Here is a 15,038-nt window from a genome sequence, read left to right as displayed (position 1 = left end):
CTCCGGCTCATGGAAAGAACGCTATTTAAAAAGTGTCCTCGATGTGGGTCGAAGTTTCCCCACACCGACCTACATGAGGTGTGCAACCTCTGCCTCTCACCGGAGCACGAGGCCAGACTGTCCAGCTTGTGCCTCCTCCTGCTCCAAAAAGACCATCCGGGACCGACAAACTCGAAGAACAATGGCGCGCTCGTCCTCTTCGATCCCCGACTACATCTTTCAAGAGGGCGTCGATGTTCCAGAGCAGGGTCGAGTCGAAGAAGCCATCATCAGTGCCTACGAAGCAGATGATTCCGACATCGAAGACATCACTCCAGCTCAAAGGGCCGTTAGTACAGATGTCGACCCCCACCCACACCCCCCTCGACACTGTCAAAAAAGGCTTCGGTACCACCTCTACCTTCGGGCCCAGGTGCCCCGCCTTTGGGCCCGGTAAAGAAGCCTATTAAGCCTTTAAGCGACTTGGGCTCGAGTCAACCTACCCTCGGTACCGAAAAGCAAACTCCGGCACCGAAGAAAAAGGCGTCCTCGACCTCATCCACGCCAACCGCTGCTCTCACATCGAAGCACTCGGCGTCGAAGGCTAGCACCAGTTCCTCGGTACCGACAACACCCTCGGAGGCGACTAAAAAACGCCCACCGAAGGCCCCGATTCTTCCAAGCCAAAGACCTCGGAACCGAAAAAGCAGCAACCGGTTCCAAGTGATAAACACACTTCAAAACTACATGGTTCCAAGCCTAGGACCGCCACAGAGTCGACGCCCAAAAAACTTACAGCACCGAAGCCCTCGACTCTGGCTCCCACAGATGAACTGTTTCGTCCAGATCCTACCCAAAAGACTTTAATGAAGGATCCTAAGACTGGTCATTTAATGCTCAGCATCAAGAAAAGTCCACTAGACATGCCTGCGCCCGCACCGCCACCAAAGAAGAGAGACTTTGCTACCTCTCCATTAAGGATTCCTTCTCCTCTTCCTCCTCCTCCCCCCACCACACCACTCTCCCACACCATCACCTACCCCAAAAGATGATGATGATGATGACAACACCTCAGATGATGCAGGGGGAGGTGCAGACGATCAACACCTTGGGGACCCTACCCCTACTGGCTCCCCTACCCCTACGGGCTCCCCTGGGATGATTACAGTGTCCCAGATGTCCCTTACACCACGCAGGATGATATTTATCCCTCCAGGCCCCCCCCCCCCCCCCCCAGAGGACAATATCTGATTCAACCAGCTCCTTCACAGAGCTGCCCAATACCACGGGGTGGTCCTGCATACCGACCCAGTAGAGGAGGATTTTCTTATGGACACCTTTGATACCACACAAAGGTCCACCTCAACACTGCCCATGCTTAAAGGGGTCATTAAGCACGCAACAGAGATCTTTAAAGACCCCGTCAGGGCTCGGGTCATCAACCCAAGAATAGAAAAGAAATATAAAGCTTCCCCTACTGACCCAGTATACATTAAGGGCCCTGCACCACTAGACTCCCTAGTAACCTCTAATGCCAGGAAGAGATCAAATTCCCAAACGTCAGGTGACGCACCACCACCAGACAAGGAATCAAAACTCCTAGACGCCACTGGCAAATGCACAGCGTCACAGGCAGCAAATATTTGGCGCATTGCTAATAACCCAAGCGCTCCTAGCCAGGTACGACAGGGCACATTATGACGAGCTTGAGTCCATAATGCAGCACCTCCCTGATAAATATAAAAACAGGGCCAGTGAACTCATCCAAGAGGGTAAAACCATCACTAACACCTCCATCCGTTGTGCCCTAGATGTAGCAGATACCGCCTCAAGGGCAATAAACACCAGTGTCCTTTTACGCAGGCATGCCTGGTTACGTATATCAGGTTTTAAACCAGAAGTACAGAGTTCTATACTCAATCAGCCTTTTGATGAGCAACACCTATTTGGCCCCAATGTAGACGTATCCCTTGGGAAAATGAAGGATACAGACACCGCCAAATCTATGGGAGCCTTGCAATCGCAAGCTCCCAGACGGTCCTTTCGACGCTCATCCTTCAGAAGCACCCATCGAGGCTACTCCTCCGATAGCCCCTCCACCTCTTACAAAGCTCCCGCACAATCCACCTTTACTAGAGGTTACCAAAGGGGAAATAACAGCAAAGGCAGAGGCAAAAACAATAACTCCCGCTCTGCCTCCACTCCTACCCCATGACTTCCCTCCACTTCCCCCCGACCATTCCACTCCAGTCGGGGGAAGACTCCACCAATTTCTCCCTGCCTGGATAAACATCACTTCAGACAGGTGGGTCCACCAAATCATTCAATCGGGCTACTGTCTAGAACAAACATCTACCCCCCACCCATACCACCCAAACACCGTCCAACGTCACAAGAACATTTGTTTCTGGTAAAGCAGGAGGTAATCTCCCGCCTACAAAAAAGTGCAATAGAACCAGTTCCCCTGCACCAACAAAACAAGGGAGTTTACTCACTCTATTTTCTCATACCAAAGAAGGACGGATCTCTAAGGCCTATTTTAGACCTCAGTCCTCTGAACCTATCAATACACTCAGACCACTTCCACATGGTCACACTTCAGCAGGTCCTCCCTCTGCTTTCCCAGGGTGACTTCCTTGCTACTCTAGACCTCAAGGACGCCTATTTCCACATTCCCTTTCACAGTGCTCACAGAAAATATCTCAGATTTGTAGTGGATGGTCAGCACTATCAATTCAAAGTACTCCCATTTGGAGTCACCATAGCACCAAGAGTGTTTACCAAGTGCCTAGCAGTGGTGGGAGCACACCTAAGAAGACAACACATACATGTCTTCCCATATCTAGACGACTGGCTTATAAAAGCCAACTCATACAATCAGTGTGTACAACACACTCACGCCTCTCTCCAACAACTTCACGACCTGGGGTTCACAATAAATCACGCCAAGTCCCAGCTGCAACCGTCCCACAAGCAACAATACCTCGGTGCCACAATAGACCCCTCAAGAGCGCTCGCCTACCCCAGTCCCGCCCGGATAGCGAGCATCCAAGCTCTTCTTACCAGATTCCAACCGCAACACTCTCTTCCAGCTCGAGTGTTCATGCAACTCATAGGGATGATGGCCTCTTGCATATTCATAGTGCCTCATGCACCAGATGCGTCCTCTCCAAGAGTGCTTAGCACGCCAATGGAACCAGGCTCAAGGTCAGCTAACAGATCTGGTGTTGGTAGACGGTCGTACCCATCGCTCTCTGCAGTGGTGGAACACCAAGAACCTTTCCAAAGGGCGACTGTTCCTCGAGCCAGTTCCTCAAATAGTCATCACAGCGATGCATCGCTCTCCGGCTGGGGAGCTCACCTACTACATCACACCATGCAGGGCAGGTGGACAACTCAGCAAAAGTTACTCCACATCAACCACCTGGAGGTACTAGCCATATTCCTAGCCTTAAAAGCATTTCAAAAACAAATATCAGGCAAGACTGTCTTAGTCCGCACCGAAAACATGACAGCCATGTATTCTATCCAAAAACAAGGCGGGACACACTCTCTGCAGCTCTCTCAGCTCGCACAGAGCATATGGAGGTGGGCTATACCTCAGAACATTTTTCTCCTAGCCCAACATGTCCCAGGAGTTCAAAACACAATAGCCGATCTCTTGAGCCGTCAAACAGAACAAATCCATGAGTGGGAACTTCATCCACAAGTTCTTCAACCGTTTTTCAGATCTGGGGGCAACCACAGATAGACCTCTTCGCCACCCAAGAAAACACCAAATGCTCAAACTTCGCCGCCAGGTATCCTCACCCATTGTCCAAAGGCAATGCGATATGGAAGAACTGGTCAGGCAGATTTGCGTACGCTTTTCCGCCTCTCCCACTCATTCCGCTAGTGGTGCGCAAACTACAGCAACACTCCATAACGCTCATCCTAGTTGCTCCAACTTGGGCCAGACAGCCATGGTACACCACACTGCTGGAACTCTCACCAAAAACTACACCTCTCTCCACGCCTCTTAACCCAGAACCATGGAGAGATCCAACACCCAGACCCAGCTCAGCTCAGCTCAACCTAGCGATCTGGCTCCTGAAGTCTTAGAATTTGGTTACCTTAACCTTCCTCCTGACTGTATGAACGTCATCAAAGAAGCTAGATGGCCTACCACTAGAGCATGCAATGCAGCCAAGTGGAAAAGATTCGTAGTATACTGCCATGACAACCACACTAATCCCCTAGATGTGTCTATCCAACACATCATAGGCTACGTACTACACCTCCGAAGATGCAACCGAGCCTATACCTCTATCAGACTGCATCTTGCTGCCATAGCAGCATATCTACAAAATAGACCGCATCTCTCACTTTTCAGAGTACCTGCCATAAAGGCCTTTATGGAGGGACTCAAGAGAATAATTCTCCCCAGAGTCCACCTTCGCCTGTGTGGAATTTAAACCTCGTTCTCACAAGCATAATGGGGCCTCCATTTGAACCACTACATAAATGTGAGCTACAATTCTTAAAATGGAAAACTGCTTTCCTCGTAGCCATTACTTCTCTACGTTAGTGAACTAAAAGCACTAACCATTCAAGAACCCTTTCTGCAGATGCATCTTAATAAAGTTGTTCTCCAAACTAATCCTAAATTCCTCCCTAAAGTCATTTCTCCGTTCCACCTCTATCAAGCTGCCTGTATTCTTCTCGCAGCCACAAACAGTCGCAGAAAGAGCTCTTCACACATTAGATGTCAAAAGAGCACTACTATACTACATAGAGAGAACAAAACCTTTTTGTAAGACCAAACAACTATTTGTGTCTTTCTCACCACCACACATAGGCAACCCCATATCAAAATCTGGGATAGCTAGGTGGATTGTCAAATGCATACAGATTTGTTACCACAAAGCAAAACGTACATTATTTGTTCCGCCTAAAGCCCACTCTACAAGAAAGATAGGGGCTTCAATGGCATTTTTAGGGAACATTCCTTTAGATGAAATCTGCAGAGCATCTACATGGTCTACACCTCACACATTCACAAAACACTATTGTGTCGATGTGCAAACTAAACAGGCTAGTGTGGACCAGGCTGTACTCAAAATACTATTTCAAACTACTGCAACAGATACTGGTGGTCGCCGCTAGGACGGGATACTGCTTTACAATCTATGCACAGTGTGTAGTCTGCAGCTCATATGCCTCGAACGGAATATGCTACTTACCAGTATGCATCTGTTCTTGGCATGTAGAGCTGCAGACCTACACCCGCCTCCCCGGCTACCTTTATCTGTTCCAGTATTATCTTACTTAGGTACACCACACATGGGCATCTTCCTGTTTCTTACTAAGCTCCATCGTTTCCCTGCTGGCGAAAAACAATCTGAGGATGGAGCCGATGCCATGCGCACTATGATCCATAGGAGTTGTCACATACCTTGTGGTTTCCAAAGACTTTCCAAGACAAAAACAAGTGCAAACATCCGGGCCCAACACCAGATGGCGATCTATGCACAGTGTGTAGATCTGCAGCTCTACATACCAAGAACAGATGCATACTGGTAAGTAGCATATTCCTTTTTTTAATACAGCAGCAATGATGTGCCTAACAACAAATTATATAATTTATTTTATATTATGCAAGTTCTGTCAGATTTAAATATACTAGGACTGCGCTTTGGGTGTTTTAGGGTTTTGGAGCGACTGGGGAAGCCAATTCTAGAATTCTTAGGCTTTCCAAATGGGCTCATCATTCTTGCCCGATATTTAGTGACTACCACCTTGTTCCCATTTATTGTGTGTTTCAGTGAGTCCTTGCTGGTCTTCCAGATGCACCCACCAGACAATGATACAGGTGTAAGTGTGATATGATGTCATTTCTCACTCTATATGCCAATGGGGGTGGGGGGGGGGGGGGGGGGGTTGTTGTTTTTTTTAGTGGTTTTGGAGCGACTGGAGTAAAGTGTTGGGAGCCATCTGGTGACTCGGTAGAACGCTCCACAGTGACCCCCTAGGCTTCTGGGGGGTTGGGTGGAAGAGCCCTACACTGCCCCAAAAATGTTTTACAAATTTTTGGCGGGAGTCGTGATGGATTAGCGACACCTGCCGAATTTATTAAAAAAAAATAAGCGCTGGGACCCGCGCTCCGCTTGAAATCTGCCCCCGGGTGGGTCAGATCCCGGGGGCGTTGTGGAAATATAGGAGGGGGTGCATGGGGCCCCTTTCCTCTGGCTATTCAAAGTCCCGGGGACTGCCACCTCTCCGGGGTAGTCACATAATTATATGAGGGGGAGCCTCGCGACTCCCCCGCTGTCCCTGGGACTGCCACCTCCCCGAGGCACAGATGTAAATAAAAGATAATGCTGGGAAGGCCCTACGGGCTCCCCCTGCAGCCCCGGGGACTGCCACCTCCCCAGGGCTTTCACATTATTATATGCAGGGGAGACTGCAGCTCCCCCGCTTCCCCGGGGACCGCCACCTCCCACGGGCAGTCACATAATTATGTTGCAGGGGAGGTCCTTTGCCATCCCAGGGGTTAAATATAGTAAAGGAATGTGGGGCAAAATGGAAGCAATGAAGGGGGTCAGTCGCAGACCCACGGCCCTGAGGATCATGTCCCCAGGGCTAAAATCAGTGGTGGGGGGGGCTCCTGGCCTCCTTCCAAGAGCCATTGGTGGCCCTCACCTCTTCAGCCACTTTTACTCCCATTCACTCACTAATACAGCCAATGGCATATCCACTCATGCACCCATACTTCCACTCACACAGTGAGTCAGTCACCCATAAAGCTATTCACACATCTATTCACTCACCCATACCGTCAATAACACAGCCACTTATGCACCCATACAAATGCACACACACTCACTCATACAGTGACAGTTAGTGACACAAGCACATATTCACCCATACAGCCACTCTTAGTCACTCACTCACCCATAGTCACTTGTGTACCCCATCACTCACCTATACTGCCTTTCACATACCCAGTTACTCACCCATATACCACTGACATATCCACACACTCACCCATACAGCCCCTCACACATGCAATCACTAACCCATACAGACACTGACTCACCCACCCACTCACTCATCCATACAGGCAGTCACACGCCCCCTCACCCACCCAACATACACTCAGACAGCCATACAGTTACTCAGACAACGAAACACTCACCAATATAGCCACTCACGTACCCACTAACACATCTATACAGCCACTTTGACACCAGCTGACTGATAGACACAACCAGTAACTCACCATTGCATTCACTGAATCATGCACTAATACAGTAAGTCACACATGCACTGAATCATCCATACAGACACTCAAACACCAACTGTTTCACCAGTAATTTTTTTTTTGGGGGGGGGGGGGGGTGTATATTGATGTGTGTGTGTGTGTGATACACATACACATATATCTGTGTACACGTATGTATTTAGCACTCGTAACTTTTTTTAAACGCTCAGCCACTGGATGATGTCATCAGTAATTTAATTTGAGATGTCATGAGTGATGTAATATGTGAGATCATAATGAGTGATGTAATATGTGAGGTACTAAGCAGTGCATTGCGGGGGCGCAAGTTATAGTTGGCGCAGCTAACTATAACTGTTGAATTTCTCTGGTTGTGTACAAGTGAAACCTGAGCCTAACGATATCGTCTCTGTAACCTTTGGTTTTTTCAGTGACTTTCTAAGTTATTCTTTTTATTTCAGTTCCTAGCTATAACTTCCCTGTAACCTTTGGTTTTTCCTGTGTGTGTGTTCTCTCTCTCTCTCTCCCTCCCCCTCACCGTAATGAAGTGTGTAATTACTATTCTAACGCCACGCGGGCTTTGATAGTAGGGAATGTTATAAAGCAGACTGAAGCAAACCTAACTGCACTTTTAGTTTTTTGATACACTCGCTCGAAAGTACCTAAACACACTACGGGGACCGGTCCTCATAAAGATAGTGTTGGTCAGGTTTACCCACGCTATGAGGTCCGGACCGGTCCCCATAGTGTGGGTTATGCATGCCCACACACACACACTTACTTTCCTGAAGTAACATTTTTATATTACAGTAAAAATAATTAACTAATCAAGAACTGCCTAGCTTTACCTTTCACAGCCTTAGCCTGCCTTTCACATGCTCATTCGCACCAAATTCCTGTTACAGCGATTGCTACAGAATGCCACCGACAAAATAAATGTAAAAACTAAAAGACAAAAAAGGCAATGCACATTAATGCAGCAGATTCAGTTGAAACGTGTAAATCACAGAAAACAATGAGGACCACAGGATATAGGAGTCGCATGCAGTCCATACTGGTAGATACTATATTTAAAAGTGCTTGGTTTCAAGAAGTAGTGACTCGGGATTTGAAACGTTGTATAGAGTTTGGAGTTGGGTTCACTAATATAAATGTACTTCTAAACAAAAAAAAACATTTTTTACCAACATTTGCATAATGAAGTATTGTGGAAAACAAAAAACTATACCTTGCAGTTTGCAAGCAGGTATTTCATGGCAGTTCGTTGCTCACTGTGCTACATTAGGATTGCATATGATGATCTCCAAGTAACAAAAGGATTTCTGTGACAAAAGCAGAAACACACTAAGCGATCCATATAAAATGCATGTCTGTGATTTACTCTACACGTACTGTGCAGCAGGCATATTAAACCTCTGTAATACTTTATTGTGAGTTAAAAATACTTGATTTAACTATGATTTCTCGCCAGCAGAAATATTAATTATAGAGTTATTGTGCCAATATTAGTGTTGTTTAAACATTGCTGGACATGCCCAAACTCTGCAGAAGGAGCTTTTAAACCAGAGAAAATATGGAAATAGAGTACCCACAAGCAATAACCTCAATCCAAGAGGCGTGCCTGTATCAATAGTCTTCCCAAGTTTATTGCTTCATAGTAATCATATTCAAAGAAAGTCCATAGGCAGTCTTCATATATATCCACAACTTTCATGTCATAAATCCAGATCACATCACAATAGTCAATCCAGCCTACGCGTTTCGTCCACACTGGACATCGTTGAACACTCCCTGTCTATAGAAAGTAATGGAACTCATTGTCACTGTTCAAACCCTGTTCTACAGACCTCAGCCTGCTGATCCACATGGCCTCTTCCTGCCTCAGTTTCAGTGCCCAATCCCCCCCTTTCACTTTGGGAGTGATTCTTTGTATACCATGGAAGTTCATATTCATTAGGGCAGGGTGTTTATCCTTGATGTGTTGATAGATCGGAGACCTCACATCTTCATTAATATAGCACGTCGGTGCTCTTGAATCCTGATTTTTAATGCTCTTTTAGTGCTTCCTACATATACTTTACAACATTTACAGATGATCACATAAATAACCCCACAACTAGTTGATGTAATACAATCTGTTAGTATTAAATTTGAAATGTTTGGTGCGACTCATGCCCCAATCACAGATGCTGCACGATCCACAAGTGAAAAAACGTTTAGGTTGACTGGGTAGCCAATTGCCCCCTACCTCCCATGTAGGTTTCAGGTAATTTCTGGTGACCAAATTCCCAATGGTCAGACTTTTTCTATAGGTGTCTACTGGTTTGTCTGAAATGCAATTAGTTAGACCCTGAACACCTTTTAACATATTCCAGTTTTTGCATAGAATCCTGTAAACCGGGTTGTGTTGTGTGCTAACGGTGGAGACAAATTCCATTCTCTCTTTAGATTCTCTCCTCTGTTTCTGTATGAGTGTATCCTCTCTCTTGATTCCCCGTACCCAGTTCCTAGTCTTCGCTATACTCTGTTTCATGTAACCCCTTGCTAGCAGTTTTCTTTGTAATTCAGTCAAGCCTGTCTCAAAATCTTCCTCTGTGCTGCAGTTCCTACGGGTTTGTACCATTTCTCCGAAGGAAATCCCCCTTGTTACAGCAGGAGGATGTGCACTGTCCGCTCTCAAGATCGAGTTGGTAGTAGTTTTCTTCCTGTATAACCTTCTTTGTATTCTATTTTCCACTATGTACCATTGCACATCTAGGAATTCAATATGATTCTTATGGTGGCACATAGTAAATCTCACATTTTGATGGTTCACATTCAAAAATTCACAATAAACAGACAATTCCTGGCCAGTTCCCCTCCAAATTCACAAAATATCATTGATAAACCTGCCCCAGAACAGGATCAAGTCCATCCATTTGCTTGCCCTCTTGTTCCAGGCATGCTCCCTCTCAAACCATCCCATGAACAGGTTGGCATAAGAGGGAGCAAACCTGGAGCCCATGGTGGTACCCAGGATCTGGTGGAACCAATCCCTCTCGAACAAGAAAATGTTATTCTTCAATATCATGTCACTCATTTCTAAGATCATATTTGTATGTTCATGCAGGCTAGCACTCTGGATACCCATAAAGGGACCGAGTGCCTGTTGTCCCTTCTCATTTTCAATGCTTGAATACAGTCCCACCACATCTAGTGTCACGAAACTCATTTTATAATCCCAGACAATATCTTGTAGTTTATTCCGTACATCCATAGTATCTCGAATGTACAAGGGTAAATTAACCACCAAAAGTTTCAAAAACAGATAGACAAACTCTGACAGGTTCTCAGTTAGACTCCCTATGCTTGAAACAATGGGTCTGCCCAGGGGATCTGGCATAGATTTGTGTATTTTTGGAAGTGTATATATAAACTGGTAAGTCAGACTAGTGTTATTCAGATACTTGTATTCTTGGTCATCTAGTAGACTCTGCTCATTCCATGAGTTCAGCCTTTCAGTGATGTACCTTCCAGCTTCCCTTGTTGGATTCCCTCTCAGCTTTTTATCACAGGTCCCAGCACTGAGCTGTCTCTTAATTTCATTGCTATACTTGTATCTTTCTTCAATTCCGCTAAAGCTAAACGTTCCTCTTTTGACATGTTTCTGTTTTTGACATAGCTGTTCTTTCCCCCAATTCCCTGATCCTCCAATTTATTCAGTTCACTCATAGTCCTTTTAACAAACAAGTCCATTGCTGCAAATTGTTGCCCTTGCGGCACAAATTTGGAAGTTGGTTTCAAACCACTAGTGCACCCATAATCAGTAGGAATATTCAACATTGCTGTGACATCCTCCACCCCATCCTCTTCCCTTTCAGCTAAGGATAAAAGCAGTTGTATATCACGCATATGTGTAATTGTTGGTTCAGATTCTTTTATTAAACCCTTTTGTGCATTATCAGGTTTTTCAACAGTAGCAAAAAAACTTTTCAATGTAAGTCTTCTAGCAAACTTAAATTAATCAATTTGTAAATCTGTAAAGTTACACCTTCTATCTGGACAAAAAGAAAGTCCTCTCTTCAATGCGGACAATTCATACTCGTTCAAAATCCTGTCTCTACACTGCACCCTGTAACACCCTCCTTAAGCTAATACGAGTGTTTTACCATATTGGGTACCTTAAAGTGAATGCAGGCTGCGTTCTAGCACTTTTTTTTGTTTTTTACTTTGAACCATGCTGCACACCAGCCACACAGCTGTACAGCATGCCTTTAAAAATGCATATAGCAGAGAGATTTGGATTTTTTTTTTTTTTTTTTTTTTGATTTTTACTTTGTCATGCTGGACAGCAGTCACACTGCTGTACAATTTGGCTGAAAACATAAATCCAAATAGAGAGATTTGGAATGTTTTCTTTGCCATGCTGTACAGCTTTGTGGTGCTGTGCTGCATGGTTAAAAGCAATATGTGTGTGTGTGTGTGTATATATATTTTACATTTATAACATTTAACACATCATAGCACTTTAAAAAAAACTTATTCAAACAGTAATTTGAGACACCCCTTAAAAACAGTGGCTGGGTGTACAGATAATAAATGATTTAGTATTGAACCATTAGCTTAGGCCTCGCCGTTGTTCATGTTTAAGTTTTGCAGTTTAATTGCACTCTATTTGGCCAGTTTATGAAGGTGGTTTAGCTTCTGCAACAGTGGGGTGAGGTTTAATTATTATCATCATGTTTTTTTCCTTGTTACAATATTATTCATTTGTTTCTGTTATTATGATCCCAATCTTAAATAGTTGTTTTGGTGTCACTTTGGATGTAATGTCTGGTGTACGCATCAGGCTTTTTGGATGTTTAATGTTGTAACTTTTTTCACAGAGACGATGATAGACAAATTCTTTTGGAGTGTCAAAAGCAAGGACCAACGGAAGAAACGTTTAACTACTTAGCAGGCAAACTTAAAAAAGACGCAGATCAGGTATGTGTTAAGATTTATTTCTGCTCAAATTTGCTGATTTTTTTTGTGATATACAGGCAAGTATGGCTTTGCACACCATACGTGTCTTGGAATTGTGATGGGGGCTAGGACTTTATTCTCTGTCAACAAAGGCATTTCCTCACCGATACACTAATGGTACTGTGATTTTTTTTTTTTTAAGTGTCAAAACAATAATTTGTATGTTTCCAGCGTGTGTGGTAAATCACATACTGCTGACTCTCCTGCCATTTAAATTTGCCTGTGGAATATTATAAGTCGTTTTTCTATAAAATCTTTCCTTTCAACTTCAAGAAGGGCTCTTGATCGTGTACCAAAACCCACAGTGCACCAGTACATACACAGTTTCCACTTCACTTAATTTTTTTCTATAATCTGATTTGGAGCTGAAGTAGAGTACTCCACCTGCTGAACTGCATCACTGCTGAAATGAGATCTGGAAAGCCTCATTGTTGATGCATAATGGGAGCATGGAGCACCAAGCAAAGAGAAGAGGCATCACTCGGCGTTGCATCAGGAACAATCATCCTCATGCATTCAAAGTTGTATCAGAATGTCTTTAAGGGGTGGGAAATTGAAAGGACAAAGTTTTAGATTTGTCCTCGGTGTCATACTCAGTTGCCAAAATCCGACCAGAATTGGAGATGTATTCTGTGCTTTTCTTGAGATCACCACAACAGCAGTGTCAGGCTTATAAGCACTTTAAGTCTAAGAAAACAGTTCAGTTACATTGTGATCATCGGTGGGCCTTCGTATGCAGGTATGGATTAAAAAGAGCGTGATGTTTTGCAAGAGGCTAATAGACTTTCGGGGTTAATCGTCCAGGACAAATATAAGTGCAAGCTTCTCAACCTTCTGATAAAGGATCATTTGTCAAATTTTTACCATCCCTGAAATATATCAAATGTACCTAGACTCTACCTCACACTCTCAAAATAAATAGTTCAAGCACAGCCTGAAGAGGGCTGGCAACTGGGCCAAAGTCCACATGCAAAATGATACAGTGCAAACTCAGCCCATGTCTCTCCAATGATCATCTGAGGTAATGTGAAATTCTCAATCGATTCCCAAGGCCCTGAAAGCAATAATCGGCAGCTGTTCAGCCTTGAAAATATAAAACCAAAAGCACACTAGCTCCAAACGGTCCTTCAGAACTGAGCGAATATCTGCCTCGAAATGATTGACCGAAATGGGTGCTAAATTCAGAAAATACATTGAAAGCTTCGTCGAAGAAATCCTAGACACATTTACACAAGGACAGATAGGATACTGAACGTGTGTGTCAAAAATTACTTTATTTTGATTAAGACCTAGGATATATTGTAGCTACGTAAAACAAATACCCTTTCAGATATTACCCAAGAGCTAGACACCTCTACCTTAAAGATCACTAAGAAAATAATTTCTTTGAAGAGGCCATTTCTCCAGAGTTACTTAGTTGCAAAAAGTGAACATAAAGCAAGGTGCTTAAGAAGCCATCCCACAGACTCCAGCTCTTTTTCCTGGCAGGCTTACACACTGACTCGGATATTGGCGATCAGGGACAAGGACAGAAGCAGTTTGTCCCACACAAAGACAACACATAGTACATAGTCAAATATGATTTGGATGATGCCCTTGAGGGTTGTCAATCAAACTGTCTCCCCCTGGTAAGACTTTAACTAGTGGATACGCATGATCATGGTAGTGGCTGTGGACTTTTAAGGAAGAAAAAGAGCAGAACTTCCTGTTCGAGGCATATGAGCTGCAGATCACACACTAAGGATAAGATCGCCATCTGGTGTTGAGCTCGGATGATTGCAGGTTGTTGTTATGTTCGGAAGAAGTCTTTGGTCACGAGATAGGTGACTCCTCCTCTGGACAACAGTGCGCATGGGCATCCACTCCATCCTCAGATTGTTTTTTTCCGCCATTGGGTTCGGTTGACCTATTTCGCTCCAGCAGAAAACTTCTAGCAATCACAGCAACTCTCAATACTTCATAACTCGACGTCGAAATACCATTGGACCGGCTCCGGACGCAGCTGATGGAAAAGACACCCTTTAAAAAATCCCCCCAATGCGGAGCAAAGTTCTCCCACAGTGATCACCACGAGGTCTGTAATTTGTGCCTCTCGCCAGACCACAACGAATCCAGCTGTCCAGCCTGCGCCGCATTCCGTTCGAAGAAAACTATCCGGGACCGAAGAGCTCGATGCCATATCATGGCCAAACCGGTACCGGAACCAGAAGACATCTTTGCACAGGATGTCCGTGACGACGATTCCGAAGACCTCCAGATCGTGGCCGAGGATTCTGATCCGGGGCAGCCAGTGAGTACCAGCTCCCCAACCCTAACCCCAACAAAAAAGACATTGGTCAAGACTCTGCCAGCTGGGCCCATTCGCGATCCAAAATCATCTTCAGAAGCCCCGCCCTCGGGCCCGGCTCCGAAGAAGTCTAAGCCTGCAGGTGGCTCGGGCTCGAGCAAACCTCATATTATTGTGCCTACAACACCTTCGGCACCGAAGCAGGCTCCGAGGCCGAAATCTCCATCGGCACCGAAACGTCACTCGGCACCGGCACCGAAACGTTCTTCGGCACCGAGGTCCCTACCGGCACCGAAAGGTTCGTCGGCACCGAAAGGTCCTTCGGCACCGAAAGGTTCTTCGGCACCGAAAACTCCATCGGACCCGAAAATTTCTTCCGCATCTAAAACATCCTCGGTGCCGAAAAGAGTCCACAAAGAACCTGCCGATCTCAAAAAATCCAGATCGGAACCCAAAACGTCGGCGCCCGAGCCACCTTCGGACACCGAGGAACTTTTTCGGCCAGAT

General features: G+C 45.2%; 1 protein-coding gene across 3 annotated transcripts in view; it reads left to right on the top strand.

Annotated features, from left to right (window-relative positions):
* Positions 1–15,038, top strand: part of CASP8AP2 (caspase 8 associated protein 2) — a 210,286-nt gene that overhangs the window by 169,555 nt on the left and 25,693 nt on the right. For all 3 annotated transcript variants that reach the window (XM_085611156.1, XM_085611155.1, XM_085611157.1), the window contains exon 9: positions 12,106–12,205. In XM_085611156.1, coding sequence (XP_085467282.1) covers positions 12,106–12,205 — 100 coding nt within the window. The remainder of the gene's footprint in view (positions 1–12,105; positions 12,206–15,038) is intronic.

The sequence above is a fragment of the Triturus cristatus genome, chromosome 6, assembly GCF_964204655.1.
Source record: "Triturus cristatus chromosome 6, aTriCri1.1, whole genome shotgun sequence".
NCBI lineage: Eukaryota > Metazoa > Chordata > Amphibia > Caudata > Salamandridae > Triturus > Triturus cristatus.
Note: the sequence above shows the minus strand (reverse complement) of the source record. Positions and strands in the feature narration are given on the sequence as shown.